At 39.6% G+C, this 21,604-nt stretch overlaps 1 protein-coding gene across 1 annotated transcript in view; it reads left to right on the top strand.

Moving 5' to 3' along the window:
* evplb (envoplakin b) overlaps positions 1-19,737 on the top strand; it is a 23,953-nt gene extending 4,216 nt beyond the window's left edge. The window contains exons 2-22 of the mRNA XM_079617369.1: positions 133-232; positions 765-919; positions 2,394-2,517; positions 3,591-3,710; positions 4,132-4,173; positions 4,301-4,462; positions 8,697-8,804; positions 9,499-9,594; positions 9,721-9,831; positions 9,937-10,080; positions 10,658-10,812; positions 11,000-11,094; positions 11,843-12,015; positions 12,968-13,146; positions 13,232-13,370; positions 14,355-14,548; positions 14,661-14,811; positions 15,394-15,477; positions 15,570-15,674; positions 15,763-15,855; positions 16,007-19,737. Of these exons, the coding sequence (XP_079473495.1) occupies positions 133-232; positions 765-919; positions 2,394-2,517; positions 3,591-3,710; positions 4,132-4,173; positions 4,301-4,462; positions 8,697-8,804; positions 9,499-9,594; positions 9,721-9,831; positions 9,937-10,080; positions 10,658-10,812; positions 11,000-11,094; positions 11,843-12,015; positions 12,968-13,146; positions 13,232-13,370; positions 14,355-14,548; positions 14,661-14,811; positions 15,394-15,477; positions 15,570-15,674; positions 15,763-15,855; positions 16,007-19,477 (6,001 nt within the window). The 3' untranslated portion in view covers positions 19,478-19,737. The remainder of the gene's footprint in view (positions 1-132; positions 233-764; positions 920-2,393; positions 2,518-3,590; positions 3,711-4,131; positions 4,174-4,300; positions 4,463-8,696; positions 8,805-9,498; positions 9,595-9,720; positions 9,832-9,936; positions 10,081-10,657; positions 10,813-10,999; positions 11,095-11,842; positions 12,016-12,967; positions 13,147-13,231; positions 13,371-14,354; positions 14,549-14,660; positions 14,812-15,393; positions 15,478-15,569; positions 15,675-15,762; positions 15,856-16,006) is intronic.
* Positions 19,738-21,604: the final 1,867 nt, after the last annotated feature.

Below are 21,604 nucleotides of genomic sequence, written 5' to 3'. Positions count from 1 at the left end.
AAAGCAAACACACTTTAGCTGTAAATTTCTGTTTTATTGCTACAATAGCAGGTGAGATGTCACAGAGCAGGGGTGATGATGATACTGATGGTGTGTGTGGTGGTGACTGTCTCTCATGTTTCCCTCGTTCAGGTCGCAGATGAATGACCTGCTGACTCTGATCACACGCTTACAGCAAAACGCTGATCAGGTGGAGAAGAACGTACTACTGACCGAAGAACTGCTGGCAGAGGCAAGATACACACACACTCACTCACTCACTCACTCATGTTACACATAGACACATAGACACAGACACACACACTCACGCACACTCTCAAATACACACTCACACACAGAGGCTCACACACACACTCACGCACATTCTCACACTCACGCACATTCTCAAATACACTCACACACAGACACAGATTCTCACGCACACTCTCACACTCATGCAGACTCTTATATACACACGCACACACAGACACAAGGCGCGTTACAATTTGCACAATTTAAAGATTAATGGAAACGCGGCTGCAGTCTCACAGACTTACACGCACACTCACACACAGACACACACTCACACACACTCAAACACACACATCAGTTAGTGATTTGTAGCAGTAAATGAAGAGGCATCTCATCGATCACATGTTCAGCATGGAGTGCCTCAAGGCTCAGTACTGGGACCGTTGCTGTTCACCCTGTTCACGTGAAAGGCGTATCAGAAGCACACACACACACTGACCGGCTCTGTGTGTGTTTGTTCCTCCTCTGATCAGGATGTGGAGAACGCGCGTAAAGGCTCTCCGCTGAAGCAGCAGGGTCGGGCCGCGGAGAACCTGTGTCAGGCCGAGATCTTGCTGAAGGATCTCTTCATGGACGTCAGCAAAGCCAAGAAACACCAGCACCCGCAGACCAGCGTGATCGAGCTTGAGTGAGTGACATCACTTCCTGCGCACACACACCACTGATACATCTGCATACCTATAGACTGAACACGTGATACGCATGTGCAAGTATCATGAGCCAGCGTTTTCACAGATTCGCGTTTTTTACGTTTACGCGGAGACGATAACGCTTTTCAAAAATTTTCAACGCTTGCACCTTGTAACCGATTTCAAAGTTTACGATCTTGAGCCGCCAAACACTGTTGTGCGGATAAACGGCCAGAACACATTAAAAGTTTTAATGCACTTTATTTAAATTAGGGTATTTTACTTAAATTTTCCTCAGTAGTGATGAGGAAGGAGATAAATATCTACAACATGAATAAAATACGTGTATTTTATAAAGGCATATTAATAAAATTATGCCCCATGATAAACCAAATTAATGAAATGTTGCATGATTATGGTTAAACGATCACAGAGATTTGAATCAATTCAATATTTTTAACTGTAGTATTAAATCTTTGAAATGCCAAGTCATTATCAAACATTATCATTTCAAATGAAGTAATTGTAAATCAGCGAAGTCAACTGTAGTAAAGTTAACACTTAATCGGCTCAAGGTCTCAGTCCTGATGTGGATCAGATGATCACTGGATTGATCTGACACACACTCCTCACACCCACAGTCGTCCTCGTGTTGTTTGCCGTGATCATGCTCTGTGTGGGGGAAAGTTATGTTTGAAAGTAATGCATTACGATATAGCGTTACTCCCCAAAAAAGTAACTATATGCGCTACTTAGTTACTTTTTATGAAAAGTAATGCGTTACATTACTTTTACGTTGCTCTTCCTCACCTGTTTTTTTAATAACAACAAAAAAAAAAGTTATATATTTGGCATATGTTAAGGCCCTGTCACCAAACGTGAAATGAACAAGCCTCAGGCTGAAGGAAATGCATATTTACGCCTGTACAGTAGAAACAAACAATAGGACGCAGGAGAAGGAAGTTTAACACCCTTATTTCTAAATCTAATTTAAAGTCATTTTTGCTTATTTAGAATGGTTGAATTAGATCATTGAAGCTCAGCAGCAAAGACATTGGTTAATAAAGTGAGATTAAATACATAAATATATATATATGTAATTTAATATAGTTAATTATAAAAGTTTTGCGTATAATTCTGAGATTGCATTTCACTGTTTTTATTCATTTTGAGGAATTCTGCATGTTTTCGCGCACGTGAGATGAGTAAATGCATGTTCACATTTAGTCTAGAACTACAATAAGCATCATGTTCACACACAGCACACACACTTTATTTCTCTCAACATGAGGACAGGAGAGCTGTCAGTCAATAAATGTGAAAAATTAACTTAGATATTTTGTTGTAAATTGAAAAAGTTTTCTGATTACGGTACGTAACTCAAGTTACTTGTAATGAGTTACACACAACACCGCTGATACGCGAGCACTGAGCAGTAACGTTGTGTGTGTGTGTGTGTGTGTGTGTCTGTAGTGTGAGTAATCTGCACGAGCGCTGGTCCAAACACTGCGGCACCTACAGGGATCTTTACGGGCAGCTTCACGAGCTCTACCTGCCACCCGGCGTCGACTGGATCAAACTACTGTCTGACAAACAGGTGACAAACACACACCGCTGACAAGTGCCATGAAGAGTGTGAAAACACAAGTCTGAAGTCACAGGAGAAGCTCCTGACGGTCCTTGAAGAACAGCGTCTGCTGATCTTCTGTAGAAAAACATCATGATCTGCTGCTTTAATGCTGGGTTCAGAGAAAGAGTAAAAAAAAAAGTGTAAATAAATCAAATTTAGTAAAAAATTTTGATTAAAGTAAATAAATAAAAAATTACATTAAAACAAAAACAATTACATAGATACTTAAATATTAAGAATAAGTATTTTTTTTAAATTATTTAAATAGATAAACATTACATTAAAACACAAACATATAAATGAGAAAAAAAAGAAAAAAAGAATAATAAATATATAATCTCAATTATATAATATAATCCAAATTTATTAAATTAAATGTATTTATATTACTTAAACTTGAATATTTATATTTATATTATACTTAAATAACAAAAAAATATTAAAATAAGTACAGATTACATTTAAACACAAATCAATAAAATATATAAATTAAATAATAAATAAGTAATACAAATTTAATTTAAACAAATACTTAAGAATTCAAATAAGCAAATTAAATAAGTAAAAAAGTAAAAAAAAGTAAAAAGTAAAACACAAACAAACAAATAAATAAATAAAAAATAAAAAAAAATAGTAAATTAATAAAAATTAGATTTAAAATAAATATTGAAAATAATGAATTAATTTAAATAAATGCTTATATTGGTTATTAATAAATAACTATTTAAATATTAGTTATTCATAAATAATGAAATAAATAAATTAAAATAAATAAACATTAAATGAAGGCACAATGAAACAAATAAATAAATGAGCTAAATACAAAAATTAAATACATAATTGTTTTTTTTTTTTTTTTTAAATAAAGAAGGAAAGAAAAATAAAGAAAGAAACATTAAAACAATAAATAAATGCATGCATACTTGCATAGAGTATACCAATACAGTACTATAGCTATACTTTATTCATCTCTGTTGTTGTGAGGAGTTTGTTATGGAGTGTGTGTTTGTAACACAGTGTGTGACGTCTGTGTGTTTCAGGCGTCGATCCAGGGACACGCTTACGGTCCGACTCTGTTTGATGTGGAGAAACAGATCGCAGGCCATAATATCCTGCATAAACAGATCGAGGCGTATCGCTCGGCCCTGGAGAGCAGCAACGTCAGTGTACACACACACACACTCTCACTCTAACCCACGCTCACACACACACACTCTCACTCTAACACACCCATGTACATGCACGGACGAACACTTACTCACTCACTCACACACACACACACACACACACACACACACACACACACACACCACACACACGCACACTCACTCTCTCTCACACACACACACACACAAACACTCGCACGCACACTCACTCACTCACTCTCACACACACACCCATACAAACACAAGTACATAAACACACATGCACTAACATTTAGACGCGCTGTGTACATTGCATTCATTTTACAAATTTTACATTCAAGGTTTTATTTGAAGTTCGTAAAGTTATTATAATATTATGTGTGAGTGTATGTGAATGTGCATTATGAAGGTTTTGAATGTGTCCTCCTCTGAACAGAAGAACTCGTCTGCCCTTCAGAAGCAGTACGCAAACCTACTGGTAAGACCTTCTCAAATCTAATAACATCAACACAAATGACAAAGGTTTATATTCGTACTGCACTGTAAAAGTAAAGCTCTGCACAGTTTAATTGAGGCTGTCGGTGTGTGTGTGTGTGTGTGTGTAGGAGGCGTCTGAGAAGCGCAGGCAGCATCTGTCGTCGCTGTATGACGTGATGCAGGGCTGCAGTAAAGAGCTGCTGTATCTGACGGAGCAGCAGCAGAAGATCAGCAGCAGAGACTGGAGTGAGCGCATGATGGACAGCGCAGGAGTGCGCATGGACTACGAGGTGAGATGCTGACATATACATAGACATATATATATATAGATATCTACAGTATATACATCTACAGTATACGGTAGATATCTAAAGTGTATATACATCCACAGTATATATTTCTACAGTATAGACATCTACACTATATATTTCTACAGTATAGACTTCTGGAGTATAGGCAACTACAGTACATACACCTACAGTATAGACAGTATATGGTAGTTAGTAGATTAGTAGTAGACTGGTAGTTAGTGGATTGGTTGTAGACTGGTAGTTAGTAGATTGGTAGTAGACTGGTAGCAAACTGTAAGTAGACTGGTAGTTAGTGGATTGGTTGTAGACTGGTAGTAAACTGTTAGTAGACTGGTAGTTAGTAGATTGGTAGAAGACTGGTAGTAGATTGGTAGTAAACTGGTAGTAAACTGGTAGTAGACTGGTAGTAGACTGGTAGTTAGTAGATTGGTAGTAGACTGATAGTTAGTAGATTGGTAGTAGACTGGTAGTTAGTAGATTGGTAGTAGATTGGTAGTAAACTGGTAGTAGACTGGTAGTAGACTGGTAGTTAGTAGATTGGTAGTAGACTGATAGTTAGTAGATTGGTAGTAGACTGGTAGTTAGTAGATTAGTAGTAGACTGGTAGTTAGTGGATTGGTTGTAGACTGGTAGTTAGTAGATTGGTAGTAGACTGGTAGTAAACTGTTAGTAGACTGGTAGTTAGTAGACTGGTAGTTAGTGGATTGGTTGTAGACTGGTAGTAAACTGTTAGTAGACTGGTAGTTAGTAGATTGGTAGAAGATTGGTAGTAGATTGGTAGTAGACTGGTAGTTAGTAGACTGATAGTTAGTAGATTGGTAGTAGACTGGTAGTTGGTGGATTGGTAGTAGACTGTTAGTGGGTTGGTTGTAGACTGGTAGTTAGTAGATTGGTAGTAAACTGTTAGTAGACTGGTAGTTAGTAGATTGGTAGTAGACTGGTGGTAGATTGGTAGTAGACTGGTAGTAGACTGGTAGTAGACTGGTAGTTAGTAGATTGGTAGTAGACTGATAGTTAGTAGATTGGTAGTAGACTGGTAGTTGGTAGATTTGTAGTAGACTGTTAGTGGATTGGTTGTAGACTGGTAGTAAACTGTTATTAGACTGGTAGTTAGTAGATTGGTAGTAGACTGGTAGTTAGTAGATTGGTAGTAGACTGGTAGTTAGTGGATTGTAGTAGACTGTTAGTGGATTGGTTGTAGACTGGTAGTAAACTGTTATTAGACTGGTAGTTAGTAGATTGGTAGTAGACTGGTAGTTAGTAGATTGGTAGTAGACTGGTAGTTAGTGGATTGTAGTAGACTGTTAGTGGATTGGTTGTAGACTGGTAGTTAGTAGATTGGTAGTTGACTGTTAGTAGATTGGTAGTAGACTGTTAGTAGACTGGTAGTTAGTAGATTGGTAGTTGACTGTTAGTAGACTGGTAGTTAGTAGATTAGTAGTTGACTGTTAGTAGACTGGTAGTTAGTAGATTAGTAGTTGACTGTTAGTAGACTGGTAGTTAGTAGATTGGTAGTAGACTGATAGTTAGTAGATTGGTAGTAGACTGGTAGTTGGTAGATTGGTAGTAGACTGTTAGTGGATTGGTTGTAGACTGGTAGTTAGTAGATTGGTAGTTGACTGTTAGTAGATTGGTAGTAGACTGTTAGTAGACTGGTAGTTAGTAGATTGGTAGTTGACTGTTAGTAGACTGGTAGTTAGTAGATTAGTAGTTGACTGTTAGTAGACTGGTAGTTAGTAGATTAGTAGTTGACTGTTAGTAGACTGGTAGTTAGTAGATTGGTAGTAGACTGATAGTTAGTAGATTGGTAGTAGACTGGTAGTTGGTAGATTGGTAGTAGACTGTTAGTGGATTGGTTGTAGACTGGTAGTTAGTAGATTGGTAGTTGACTGTTAGTAGATTGGTAGTAGACTGTTAGTAGACTGGTAGTTAGTAGATTGGTAGTTGACTGTTAGTAGACTGGTAGTTAGTAGATTAGTAGTTGACTGTTAGTAGACTGGTAGTTAGTAGATTAGTAGTTGACTGTTAGTAGACTGGTAGTTAGTAGATTGGTAGTAGACTGATAGTTAGTAGATTGGTAGTAGACTGGTAGTTGGTAGATTGGTAGTAGACTGTTAGTGGATTGGTTGTAGACTGGTAGTAAACTGTTAGTAGACTGGTAGTTAGTAGATTGGTAGTAGACTGGTAGTTAGTAGATTGGTAGTAGACTGGTAGTTAGTGGATTGGTAGTAGACTGTTAGTGGATTGGTTGTAGACTGGTAGTTAGTAGATTGGTAGTTGACTGTTAGTAGATTAGTAGTTGACTGTTAGTAGACTGGTAGTTAGTAGATTGGTAGTAGACAGTTAGTAGACTGTTAGTTAGTAGATTGGTAGTAGACTGTTAGTAGACTGGTAGTTAGTAGATTGGTAGTAGACTGTTAGTAGACTGGTAGTTAGTATATTAGTAGTTGACTGTTAGTAGACTGGTAGTTAGTAGATTGGCAGTAGACTGTTAGTAGACTGGTAGTTAGTAGATTGGTAGTAGACTGTTAGTAGACTGGTAGTTAGTAGATTAGTAGTTGACTGTTAGTAGACTGGTAGTTAGTATATTAGTAGTTGACTGTTAGTAGACTGGTAGTTAGTGTATTAGTAGTAGACTGTTAGTAGACTGGTAGTTAGTAGATTGGCAGTAGACTGTTAGTAGACTGGTAGTTAGTAGATTGGTAGTAGACTGTTAGTAGACTGGTAGTTAGTAGATTGGTAGTAGACTGATAGTTAGTAGATTGGTAGTAGACTGGTAGTTGGTAGATTGGTAGTAGACTGTTAGTGGATTGGTTGTAGACTGGTAGTAAACTGTTAGTAGACTGGTAGTTAGTAGATTGGTAGTAGACTGGTAGTTAGTAGATTGGTAGTAGACTGGTAGTTAGTGGATTGGTAGTAGACTGTTAGTGGATTGGTTGTAGACTGGTAGTTAGTAGATTGGTAGTTGACTGTTAGTAGATTAGTAGTTGACTGTTAGTAGACTGGTAGTTAGTAGATTGGTAGTAGACTGTTAGTAGACTGGTAGTTAGTAGATTAGTAGTTGACTGTTAGTAGACTGGTAGTTAGTATATTAGTAGTTGACTGTTAGTAGACTGGTAGTTAGTGTATTAGTAGTAGACTGTTAGTAGACTGGTAGTTAGTAGATTGGCAGTAGACTGTTAGTAGACTGGTAGTTAGTAGATTGGTAGTAGACTGTTAGTAGACTGGTAGTTAGTATATTGGTAGTAGACTGTTAGTAGACTGGTAGTTAGTAGATTAGTAGTTGACTGTTAGTAGACTGGTAGTTAGTATATTAGTAGTTGACTGTTAGTAGACTGGTAGTTAGTAGATTGGCAGTAGACTGTTAGTAGACTGGTAGTTAGTAGATTGGTAGTAGACTGGTAGTTAGTGGATTGGTAGTTAGTAGATTGGTAGTAGACTGTTAGTAGACTGGTAGTTAGTAGATTGGTAGTAGACTGTTAGTAGACTGGTAGTTAGTAGATTGGTAGTAGACTGTTAGTAGACTGGTAGTTAGTATATTAGTAGTTGACTGTTAGTAGACTGGTAGTTAGTAGATTGGTAGTAGACTGTTAGTAGACTGGTAGTTAGTAGATTGGTAGTAGACTGTTAGTAGACTGGTAGTTAGTAGATTGGTAGTAGACTGTTAGTAGACTGGTAGTTAGTAGATTGGCAGTAGACTGTTAGTAGACTGGTAGTTAGTAGATTGGTAGTTGACTGTTAGTAGACTGGTAGTTAGTAGATTGGTAGTTAGTAGACTGGTAGTAGACTGATAGTAAACTGGTAGTTAGTAGATTGGTAGGTTCGGGTTAGTAGAATAGAAGTTGACATGTAGTGCTGAAGTTACTGATAGTCTGTTGAGGGACCATCAGAATAAAGTGTTAGCAGATATTAAGCAGACAGTTTACTAATACTCTATTGATTGATAACTGACACGTAGACGCAAAGTTACTTATAGTTAGTAGAATATTTTTACTAACCTTTTATTTTAGTTAAAATATATCTTATTTAAAGTAACAAAAGCTTTTTAAATGGTTTCAGTTTTAGTTAACTATAATGACCTGGTTAGCAGCATGACTTCTAGTATATTCAGTTGTGATTGTCATTGTGTGGCGTCTCAGAAGTAATTGAAGTAAACAGTGATGATGATGGTTGATCTGGTCTTCACACGGATCCGTTGATGAATGTGTTTCAGAGGTTTAAGAACAACAGTCTGCTGGCGCACGAGAAGGAGGTGAGAAAACTCCAGGAGGAGACCAGAGCTCTCGTTCAGGACAAACACCCGGGAGCATCCGCTGTCCAGGTCTGCACTCACTCACTCGCTCGTTCGCCCGCTCACTCACTCACTCACTCACTCACTCGCTCACTTACACAATCACTCACTCACTCGCTCACTCACTTACACACTCACTCGCTCACTTACACAATCACTCGCTCACTTACACAATCACTCACTTACACAATCACTCACTCACTTACACAATCACTCACTTACTCACTCGCTCAATCACTCACTCGTTCGCTCACTTACACAATCACTCACTCACTTACACACTCACTCACTCGCTCACTTACTCGCTCACTCACTCACTCACTCACTCACTCGTTCACTTACACAATCACTCGCTCGCTCACTCACTCACTTACACAATCACTCACTTACTCACTCGCTCAATCACTCACTCGTTCGCTCACTTACACAATCACTCGCTCACTTACACACTCACTCACTCACTCGCTCACTTACTCACTCACTCACTCACTCACTTACACACTCACACACTTACTCACTCACTCACTCACTCACTTAAACACTCACTCACTTAAACACTCACTCACTCCCTCACACACTCACTCACTCTCTCTCTCTCACTCCCTCACACACGCTCTCACACACACACACACACACTTACTCATTCACTCATTTACTCCTTGACTAACTCACTCTTTCATCGCATTTATTTGCCAAATTAACATGATTTTTATGTGTGTTTCAGTCTTACAGCGCAGATGTATCGAGAGAGTGGCAGCGATTCCTCAATCTCTGTCTGTGTCAGGACGCACACCTGGATAATGTGGATGCATACAAGAAGGTGAGCAAACACACACACACACACGACTTAACAAAACCTCATGAGACATTGACAGACTCCAACATCAGGCGCAGGAGGTTCAGACGAGTGTTTATTGAAATGTTTGTGTGTGTATTTTAATCTCAGTATCAGCTGGAATTGGAGACGTTCACTGAGTCACTGAAGAGAATCAAATCCACCACTGAACCGTCAGAGCTGAAAAACATGAGCAACCATGAGATCCTGCTGCAACTGGAGGTGAACACACACACACACACACTCTCACTCACTCACTCACGCGCACACACACACACACTGTAAAAAGTTCACAGTCTAGTATATTTAATGTGTGTGTGTGTGCAGAGTGAGGAGATGTCGGTCTTGAGGAACGAGCAGCGTCTGTCTAATCTGAGGGATCTTTGCTCCAGCGTCGCTCCTCTACACCTGCGCCGCACCGCTGACACACACACCAGTGCCATCGCCCTGTGTGACTGGACCACTGAGAAGGTAACACACATCTTCAAAGACATTAACACTTTTATTCAGCAAGGACACATTCGACTGATCACAAGTGACCGTAAATAAGGCTTGAACACCACAAAGGAAGTCAGAATTTTAAAATGCTTTGGTCTTTTATAGTGCATACATTTAAATTGCTTACTTCTGCATATGGCAGTTCAGTAAAAACAAAAGTTAAATTACAAATAAGGGACGTAATCTCAAACAGGGTTCCTCCTGGAAAACCTGAAAAAATCAGGGAATTTCACATGTGTGTGTTTTTTCCCCCGGGCCTGGAAAAGTCATGTAGATCTAAAAAAAGTCATTGAAATGACTAAAGTCAATATAATTTGTTATGCTTTGTGCATGCTATTTAATAATTTAATTATTATAGAGAGGGAACAAAGCCTGACGCGGCTACATTGGCTCAACCAATGGCGTGCGTTTGGGGGCGGGACTATCCATTTGTCTGACCAATGACACCAATGTGGAAATGTTGGTGTGGAGAAAATCTCATATGTAAAGGTCATCCAGAAATCAGCTTGAATCTTCGTAAAGTCCATGACAATAACCTGTTCCTCTGCAGGACTCTGTGAAGAGAGGCGAGAAGGTGACGCTGGTCTCCAGTCCCAGAGACGAGCTCTGGCAGGTCAAATCCAGCTCGGGAGAGACCAAGCTCATCCCAGGAGTGTGTTTCCTGATCCCTCCGCCAGATTCAGATGCCATACACAAGGTGGACAGGTAACAAAGCACCTGAGATGCTCAGTTTTATATTGTCCTTGTGTTATTGGTTTAGTCATTTTGTTGTAAAGCACATTGGTCAACTCTGGTTGTAGTAAATAGTGCTGTATAAATAAAATTGCCATTGCCAGTTCTCTCCCGGCTGCTTCCCTTTTAAACATCCCTGTGTTTCCTGTCTTGTATTCAGTCTGAGCCGGGATTTCTCGGATCTGAAGAGGACGAGGTCGGCTCTGCTGGCCCAGGCGAGGACACCCGTTGAATTTGTGCAGTTCGTCAAACAAGGTCAATACAAACACAGTTTCAAAGCAGCTTTACATAAAATCCTGTCTTTATAATTAGGGTCCAATTCTCACTATTTGACTAGTTGCTTATTATCATGCACATTACTGGCTTATTGACTGTTTATTAGTACGGTTGTTCTCTCAGAATAACCCCCGACAGGGTGATGAGGACACCTTCCATCAGCCTGAAGGGGTTTATTCTGAAATAACAACCGGCTGGATGTACAATATCCCGCTTATTACACGGCTACTTGCCACATTAATAGTTAATAATTAGACACGAAATATTGATTGATTCAATGGGCGAAGCTGTGTTTGTATGAAACGAGAGAGAGCAAGTCCACGATACTGGATGGCATAATTAAATAACTGTACACAAAATATTGATTCGACTTAGTTTTAATAATTTATTAGCTCACTAAATGCAAAACTTCCACGAAGAAAAAACATTAGTAATGTGTTTCTGTTTTGAGAGGTTGTTATCTGGGAATAATAGATATAATATATCTGAGAAAAGATGGATATGCTTACAGTAGTTGTATAATCTGTTATTAATTCATTATCTGGTTATATAGAGAATTATGAAACCTATGAGTCTGTGATGATAATTTATAACTGTGTGATGTAGTGAAGCAGCTCGACCAGCTATACTTTGAGGAAAGATTATGATTATTATATTTCTGCACAATAAGACATTTATCATATTAAATTTGAGTCGTAAATTATGTTTTTGGTTCTTCTCCCAACAGTCGCGGTGGCCACCGTTCCCGACAGCGCGAAGGCCAGCATCATTGACGGCCGGCTGGACCAGATCTACTCAGACCTGCTGAAGTTAGAGAAAGACCTGCAGACCCGGATGAGATCTCCTTTAGATCGCGCCGCTCCCGTGGGAGACCTGTCCGCCAGAATCAGAGACCACGAGGTGAGAACCGCAAATAATGATCCAAACGCGGCTCTTATTAGGGCTAATCCACAATCATAATCCATATGACAGGCAAGGATCACAACCACAGGGTAGACAATCCAAACAATAACAGAGTCCAAGATACAGGAAAATACAGGAAACCAGGCAGAAGGTCAGAACCAAAAACACAGGAGACAAGAGAGAGCGCTCAGAAATGCAGTGTGACGCATACAAGACTTCGCAATGAGAGTGTGAAAACTCAAACGAGTTCATCACACACAGGTGGAAGTAAAGAGACCATGATGGGTCCAGGAAATGGGATATGGGAAGTGTAGTTAAAGGTGCTGTATGTAACTTTTTCACTCTACTGAAGCATAAAAATACCATAGTATGTTTGCAGATGTTTAGGAAACACTTCTACAGCCAGTTGTTTTACTTTGAAATGTGCGTTCAGTGTTGGAATTTCGTTTTTTGTTTTGATCTGTGTGATGCCAGTTTGCGGGAAAAACAGCGTATTCCAGCCAGCAAATAAACTAGGTCAGAGATCGCAGATTCCACACAACCGAAAAAGCTGCGGTATCATCTAGAAATCTCTATGAACGAGAGCATATTAAAACACGGATAAATCAACTCAACTTACGTCTCCTCGGCTTTTATTGTCAATTGCACTCGCTCCTGTTGCGTGTCCTCGGACTGGCGACCCGCGTGAGCGTCGAGTCCGAGGAGGAAGGGCGAGGGAAACAAGGATCTCTGATATTCTGAATTTGCAGTACCTATTTCGACCACTAGAAGTCATTCTTACAGACCGCTCCTTTAATGATGGGAAAGCAAATGAGAAGGGAGAACGCCATCTAGTGGAAACCAAGGGCACTCCAGCTGGTGGATGTATCAGAAACAAATGCACATCTCTCTCATGTGGATAAACCTGTTGGTATAAAACATTGACAGTTGTTTGGTTTGATCGCTCTAGAGTTTTGTCGTGACTCTGAAGAATCTGGAGGCAGAGAAATCATCGGCTCAGCGGGACATCCAGCCCCTGATATCCCAGAAACCCCTGGGGCCCACCACGTCCTCACTGCCTCTGAAACTGAGCAAAGTCAACAACAAGATCGAAGACATAACCGCCCTCTCTGATCTCTACAACAAGAAGTGAGAAAAAATGCCTTTTGCAGTAAATCACAGGAATTGACACAGCGTGGTTTTACATGGGATAAACATGGGATTATTTCCTCAGGGCCGCATCTTCCATGTTCCTGGAGAAGCAGATCAAGAAGGTGAACGCCGTGCTGACGGGGTTCGAGGATCAGCTGGCTGAAGACACCGGCCTGATGAACGAACCCAACGCCATCCGCCTCCACTCCAGAGAGCTGCAGGTACACACTCTTACACACACACCTTGCATTCAAGAACATTCAGAACTGGATGACAAACATTTGAATGGTAGTGTATTATACATGCTATACTCAGTCTTCTGATTCATTACAATAGATTTGGGTGATAAACAGACCAAATTAGAAATTTAAGTCATTTTTAACTCTTTCCCCGCCAGCGTTTTGTTGTTGTTGTTTTAAGTTGCCTGCCACTGCCAGAATTTTTTTCAATAATTGTCACAACATTTTCATAGCCCCCAGAATATTTTGTTGTATGATTATGCAATACATCAAAAGAAAGCACAGCCTCTGCTTTTAAACGAAAAAATATTTTATATGAGCTTGATGCCTTCTTTTTTCATCAACACTTGATTGTGGGTAAGTTTCATTAAAAAAGCAACAAAAAAAGCTGATAAAATACAACAATTTAACAATCGTTTTTAACTAGGCTACATCCAGATCAGATTCAGAACGATGATCAAAACATAGTTGGAGTAGATCGAGTCCATCAACATCCCTAATACTTCAAAGTCCTATATATCGTATATATATATATATATATATATATATATATATATTTCATTCAGTAACATTAGGCAGTTTCGATTTATATGCTATTTAATGTTGATGATCACGTTATTTTCACATTTGCATCTGCTTACATATGAGATCGCTTGTTTCTGCGTCGTCTTCTCCTGTGTTTTGATCAGGAGATTCAGTGCTCTTTCAGAAGATGTTATAGCGCCCCCTCCTGTATAACAGTGAAAACACTGAAAGCCGGAAAATTCAGTCAATGGCGGGGAAATAGTTACCCAAACATATTCCTTTTTAGATTTAGGGTCTGTTTACATCACACCGTGTTCAACTAAAAACGTAAAACTTTTTGTGCGTTTTGGCCGTTCACAAACGGTTTGGATATGGTACAACTTTCTAAACAATCCTTTATTCAAAACATTGTAATGATGTCTGTAATTGTTTTCTCCTTAGAAAATGAGTAAAGACGTTTCCTCCAAGAAAGACGACATTCAGCAGCTGAACCGTGAGTTGGAAGTCACAGAGCAAGTGTGCAGTTCTCTGCAGAAAGGCTTTCAGGAGTTCTGCCCTGATATACGCCACCAAGAGGCCGAGGTCAAGCGCTTGAGGAATCGCTACTCCACTATCAACAGCCAGCTGCAGCAGAGGTCATAGAGAGAGCCCTTTTCTTATTGTGTACTCTGTTTGTTTATTGTTTCCTTGGGGCAAGTGCAATGCCTCAGATTTGTGAACTCCATCCGCAAACTTTTTTCTTCACAGGGCAACTCTGTTGCAAGAGGCCGTCAATAAGAACCAGGAATTTCACAGCGGTGTCCAATCGCTCAGTGCTTTCCTCATCAATATGCCCGACAACAAGGTTCGGCCTGGTGAAAGTGTGTCGCAAGTCCGTGCCAAGCAAAGCTCTCAAATGGTCAGTATTAAGTTTTATTGCCACAAGTTTTAACATTTTTAATTAATTTCAATTTTTTTTTATACATATTAACTATATACAGCATTTGTAAATATTTTAAATTATAATGAATTATTTTAACTTTTTATTTATTATTATTATTATTAGTAGTAATAATATTAATAATAATACATTTTATTTAAATGTGCCTTTCATGGCACTCAAGGACACCTTACAAAATTCATAAAAAAGACATTAAACAATCAAACCAGTACCAGCAACAAACATTAAATCACGTAAAAGCCTGCCTGAACAAATACTTAGTAGTATCTTAAATATTTATCTTAAATTATTAATATTTATTATTATTATTATTTTGATATATCTTAAAGGTGATCTCATTTACTGTAATTGTTTTGATGTGAAAAAAGTGCAGACAACTATAATTAAGTTTTTAGTATGTTGACTCTTTTTTGCAATTCTATTTAGTGACACTAGTGGTGCCGAAATGACATGCATCACCTTTAAACATCTCATATACACTGGATTTTGGGAATTTAGTGAAATACTGTACCTACTCTGTACATTTGTTTTTGATTACAGAGAGCAGTTGAAGACATCAAGAGAAAGCAGGATGATGTAAACCGGATCGTCAAACTTTCTGGTGAACTGCAGAGTCTTCTTAATGTGAGTTGGCCATCTTCAACATGGTCACACCACTGCACATTTCAAATGTCAGTTGCATTAATGCAAATAGTCTATTGTTTCTGTGTCTCCAGGAGTATGAGATGAATTCTAACAAATACCGCAGTGCATTGGGAAAGCCAGAAATAAATTCAAAAAATCGTGATTACCTAACCTTGGCTGAAGTTGTGGAGAATAAGGTACTGTAGGCTGCTTTGCCATAATGACCAGGATATACTTATTGTTTACGTACATTTTCAAATATCTGTATAATTGATTACTTTTTAGGAAAGGGATGTTGTGAACCTTTACTCTGAAGTGTCAGCGCAGAATAATCAACTCCTGAATCAAGTGATCTTAGCCAAGGACCTCATCAACAAGGTACAGAAGCTTCAACATTCAATGGAATAAAAAAGTGAATGCTTCTTACAATATTTGCAATCTGAATGGTCACCTACATTTATTGGGTGTAAAGCTACCACAAACGTCTTTATTTAATCTGAATGAATCTTTATTTGTATCCCATGAACAGAATGAAGAAATTGTGAGCCATGTGGTGGTAAAGCAGCAACTGCAGTTTCAAAGTCAGCAGAAAAGCATGGACGAATTTGACGGCCTGAAGCGAGAGCTTACTGACGAGATGTCTCGCCGCACTCATGCTGAGAATGATCTAGAGACCTACAGGAAACGGATGATGTCCCTGAAGAGTCGGAGAGGTGTGGAGCGAGTGGAAGAAAGAGAAACTGTGCATTACTACCGTGATCCGAAGCTGGAGGCCGACTTGGAAATACTGAAGAGGAGGATAACCGAAGAGATCAATAAACGATCCGAAATGCACACACAAATTGAGATTGTCAACAAAAAGATTTTCACTCGTGAACACGAGGTTATCGAAGTGAAGCCCAAGCTGGTGACAAAGGTGTTTACAGAAATTGAGCGTGATCCCAAACTGGATTTGGAAATGGCAAGGATCAGGGAGCTCATACTCAAACTAAGGGAGGAAATTCGAGTGCACGAGAGTGAAACAGTTCATATGAGAACAGAAGTTACTGTACTGGAGTCCAAGATGCCTGTGGTAAAAGAGAGAAAGATCCTGAAAGAGGTTGTGAAGCTGGAAAAGGACCCGGAAATGCTGAAAACTGTGATTAACTTGAAGAACGATATCTCGGATGAGGCTATCAGATGCAAGAACCTGAACGATCAAATATTCCAATTTAGGAGTCAGATCAATAACCTGGAGAGGATTATTCCCACCATACAACCAAAAACTATCATCAAGGAGTTGAAGAGGGTGGAGCAGGATCCCAAACTCCTACAAGAGTCCAAGACCCTCCGTGTAAGCCTGGAAGAACTTATCCACGAGAACAGTATTTTGATAAATGAGTTCTCCAGCCTTCAGCACCGCTTCAGCCAAGTGGAGACCATGAGACAAACCGTAGAGTTTAATGAGATCATCAATGAGATCTACAGAATCGACCCTGAGACGGAGGTGGAACTGAGACGTCTGAAAAAGGAACTTCTCGAAATAAGCAGACGCCGTACTAGCCTTGAGAATGAGATGACCGTGATCATGGTGGACCTGAGGACTCTGCGTGCCGAAAAGCCCAAGATCGAAGTGAAGGAGGTAACTCGAGAGGTGGTGAAAGAAGAGAAGAGCCCTGAGATCGTCAAAGAACTTAAAAGGTTGAATGAGCAACTTACCATTTTGCGGACCAACTATGACACTACTATGAGTCGGGTGACTCGTCTGCGCAAGGACAGAGATGAGTGGAAGACTGAAAGATCAAAGGTGGAGACCAAAGTGGTGACCAAAGAATTGATCAAGTATGAAAATGACCCTCTACTGGAGAAGGAAGCTGAACGTCTCAGGAGGGATGTACGTGACGAAGTTCAGCGGCGCCGAACAGTGGAGGAGAATGTGTTTGACCTTCAAAACAAGTACATTGTGATGGAGAGACACAAACCAGAGGAAAGGGTCGTGGTCAAAGAAATTGTGCGCCTCCAGACAGATCCCAGTCAGATTCTGGCTCACGAGAGGTTAGTCAAGACTTTGGAAGAGACTGTCAAGTCTCGTCGACAGCTGGAACTAGAGGTGCAGCAGTTGAGATCTCTAGTCCTGGAACTGGAGAAAAAACTGGATCTTGTGGATCGGCAGAAGAAGATCCTGGTAGAGACAGAGCTGAGACAAATCAAGGCTAGAATCTATGAACTTGAGACTTGTCCAATGCCTGTTGAGGAAAAGATTGTTATTGAGGAGGTTTTGAAAGTTGAGAGAGACCCTATAATTGACAAACGAATCATTGAGTTTCGCACTCACATGGACAACGAGGGTACCAGCATTTCCCACCTGGAGAGAGATATTCGAAACCTCAAAATCAGGATAGAGTCCCTGACCAAAGAGAAATCTGTTGAGAGGATCATCCACAAGGAGATAATCAGGGTGGAGAAGGATCCAACGGTGGAGGCAGAGAGAGAAAGCCTTAGAGCCCAAGTAGCCCAGGTAAAGAATACCAGGGCCCTCAGAGACGAAGAACTTCTGCGGCTCAGCAACAAAATAACTCGAATTCAGACAACCAGAACAAATTTCTCTCAAGAAGAAATCACCTTGATTGCTTACAGGGATAAAATCAAGAAAGAGCAAAATGAACTTATCCAGGAGTTGAAAAGACTGGAGTCTCAAAAGCAGGAGATCTCCATAACTTTCCAGCAGCAATCCAAAATCTTGAGTGAGAAGAACCAAGTCAGCAGGCAAAAAAGCATCAAGATAGAGACTGATATCCAGCGCCTGGAGAGAGAAATCCTGGAGGTGAAAGAGCTAATCAACCTGCGGGAAAGTACTATCATAAATATCCAGAAAGAAGTAAAGGCATCGCAACTTACAGAGACAAACACCAGAGAGACCAACATCTCCACCAAAATCACCATTCTGGACCCAGAGACTGGCAAAGACATGTCACCCTACGACGCCTACGTCGAGGGTCTGATTGATCGCAATCAGTACATCCACCTCCAAGAGCTTGAGTGTAGTTGGGAGGAAATCACAACCACCGGTCCTGACGGTGAGACGATGCTTCTGCAGGATCGTAAAAGTGGAAAGCAGTACTCCGTCAAGACGGCCATGGAAAATGGCAGACTGACCCAGTACGACCTTCAGCGCTACAGGGAGAGCAAAATGTCCATTTCAGAGTTTGCTCTTTTGGTTGCAGGGGAGAAGAAATCCGCACCCTTCCCTACAACACAAACACAAATAAAAACTAATCAGACGCTCCCTCCACCAAGCCCCAGCTACAACTCCTCCACTCTGACCCGCCGCTTGTCCTCCAGCACCAGCAACTTGAACTCGCACTCTCAGCTGAACACCATTGGGGATGAACTCTACCCGATTTCTGGCATTCTAGACCTCACCACAGACAGCCGCATGTCTGTCCGAAGTGCCCTAACACGCAAACTGATTGATCAAGACACCGCGATGAGGCTTCTGGAAGCTCAGGCTTCCACTGGAGGTATTGTGGACCTGAACAAGAAGGACAAGATCTCCATTCACAAGGCGGCAGAGCGTGGATTGATCGATTCCAGCCATCTTAGTAAACTCCTGAGTGCCCAAAAGGCCTTTACTGGTTTTGAAGACCCTGTGTCCAAAGAGCGGATGTCAGTGGGAGAAGCTGGTCGCCGGGGATGGATCCCTAATGACAGCGCCTTGTGGTTTATGGAGGCGCAGCTGCTGACCGGAGGACTGGTAGACCCGAAACGAGCAGGTCGGATCGCCCTGCAGAATGCCGTTGAGGCAAAACTGATCGACGCATCCATGCTCAAGAAACTTCAGGATGATTCTGCCTTTTTGAAGAATGTTCTCGACCCCATCAAGAAGGAAAAGATCACGTATAAGGAGGCCATGGCTCGATGCAAGAGGGACCACAGCACAGGGCTGCTCCTGCTCCCAGCGGCCTCCAATGACGCCGTAGACGCTCCATCCTATTCCAGCTACAACTTCTCCAAAAAATAAAACCACAACACTCAACAATGATAACAGATTTAAGTGCTGTATAGCAAGGGACTTTTGATTCTAGGGTTTTTTCCATACCCATATATATAAGATAAATAATCTCTGGAGCCTTTTATGTCATGCAGAAGTGTTTATTTTTTTTTTCCTGTCTTTGTTTTTAACATGTTTTTTTTTAGTTACTTTTTATTTTCTGATTCATCTTGATGAATGGGCGGAATTGATTTTTGGACTTCATATACAATAAAAGATACTATTTCATACCTAAAGCGACTGTCTCTGGGATGTCTATGTATTTCTAACTAGGAAATGTGAATATCTACAGTAAAAATCTATCTCTGAAAGATAGAGATAAGTCTAGTTTACTTGATGTCGACACTCTACAGTGGAGTTTGTGAACACCTGAGGGTTTGCGAGGGAACTGCAGGGGGTTTGTGAGTTTAAGCTTAAAGCTCCAGTCCGTAACTTTTTTGGGTTAAAAATGATCAAAAATAATTTTGTGAGCAAAGTACATAACCAGCCAGTGTTCAAAGCTTGTTCCGCGGGAAATTCGAGCATGTCTTTGTGTCATTACGTCACATCTGTCCACACATAAAGAAGGTGTCTTGGCTAGTAGGCTATATTGCGTGTGAGGATGTTGGAGGTGGAAATTTATAGCCTTTTCTCACAGCACTTGATATAATCAAACTTATTAATTTGATAGCAGATCCAGAAAGGTTCAAACAACAATCACCAGTGACAACTGGAGATTCACCCGTTGTAAAATGCAATGACCCATTGATGTTGTTAACATAAAAAATTTGAGAACAAATTATCATTTGCACGGTTTGACTGATAAGCGATCGTTAGATTTAATCAGAGCGATTTACTGCAAGTAAAGATGGCGACAAAGAGGAAAAACTGTGGACTGCAGCTTTAATTAAATGATCATTACATTTTTTTTATTATAAAATCAGAATACAACACTTGCAAAAAAAAGGTGATGTAGTTAAACTGCACTTTATACATCAGAGAACCATTAAAAATATGCAAATGTTGTTAAATTATTAAAATATTACTTTCAAGTAAATATTTTAGGTTAAAGGGTTTCAGGAAAAAGTTTGGGAATTGAAGAGCTAAACACAATTTTGCTACATAATAAAAGATGAAGGCCTAAACACTACATATTTTCAATCAAGAAAATGCCAAGAAACATTAATTTCCATTCCGCTCTAATAATAATCCTCTATAAAATGTACAGTATTTTTACTGATTCACATTTATGAACTTAGACATAAGGACAACACATATACACATAAATGCACACACACAAATATGTTTACCATCTGAAGTTTTGTTAATATTGTGTATCTTTATTTTTTCATACAAATGTATGACTTGGAAAAATATATTACTTATATTTATATATATCTCAAGTATACAGAGAATGCAATTTTAATATCACAGTACAGTTTTATTACAAAGCACTTTTATTCCCAATGTTTCTGCTCTCCACCGAATCCCTTCTGGTCACATATTGTGCAAAAAACAAATGTCTCTAAACAGAACAACAAAATTATCGTCCATACACAAATCAACTACACATGTTAGCAAATGTCACACTAACACAAGTTGATCATCTAAACTGAATCTGTCCATTAGCCTGCATCTGGCTGGTCCACAAGGTTGTTACAAAAGGTTCAAGTTTGTGAGGAACAGAATGCTAATTTAAATAATCGGTCACTGAAAAACCCATATTGATACTTTGTAGGCTACTACTACTAAATATAATTTATGCAAATACTTGCACTTCTAACACCCAGAGCATAACTACCAGATGAATATTATCTTAAACTCAATTTCACAATGAAGTAAAACGGGTGATTTTAAGCTCAAGCTTTGAGCTTTGATTATGATTGGATGTTTATTTAATGTTTAAACCTTTAACCAATGACATCACCCAGGAAATGACATCATCCTAGAGGAGAAACAGCAGCAAAAACATTAGTAAGTGTTATTGTATTTGGTGTATTCTGTGATGGTATTAGTTGGTTAGTTTCTCTCTAAATGTTTTATCTTGTTTGCTAAAATTACATGAATCAGTTCAAATAATATCAACATTTCAAAAGATGGTTAAACTATGAAAATGAC

This window comes from Phoxinus phoxinus (genome assembly GCF_949152265.1).
Source record: "Phoxinus phoxinus genome assembly, chromosome: 1".
Lineage (NCBI taxonomy): Eukaryota > Metazoa > Chordata > Actinopteri > Cypriniformes > Leuciscidae > Phoxinus > Phoxinus phoxinus.
Note: the sequence above shows the minus strand (reverse complement) of the source record. Positions and strands in the feature narration are given on the sequence as shown.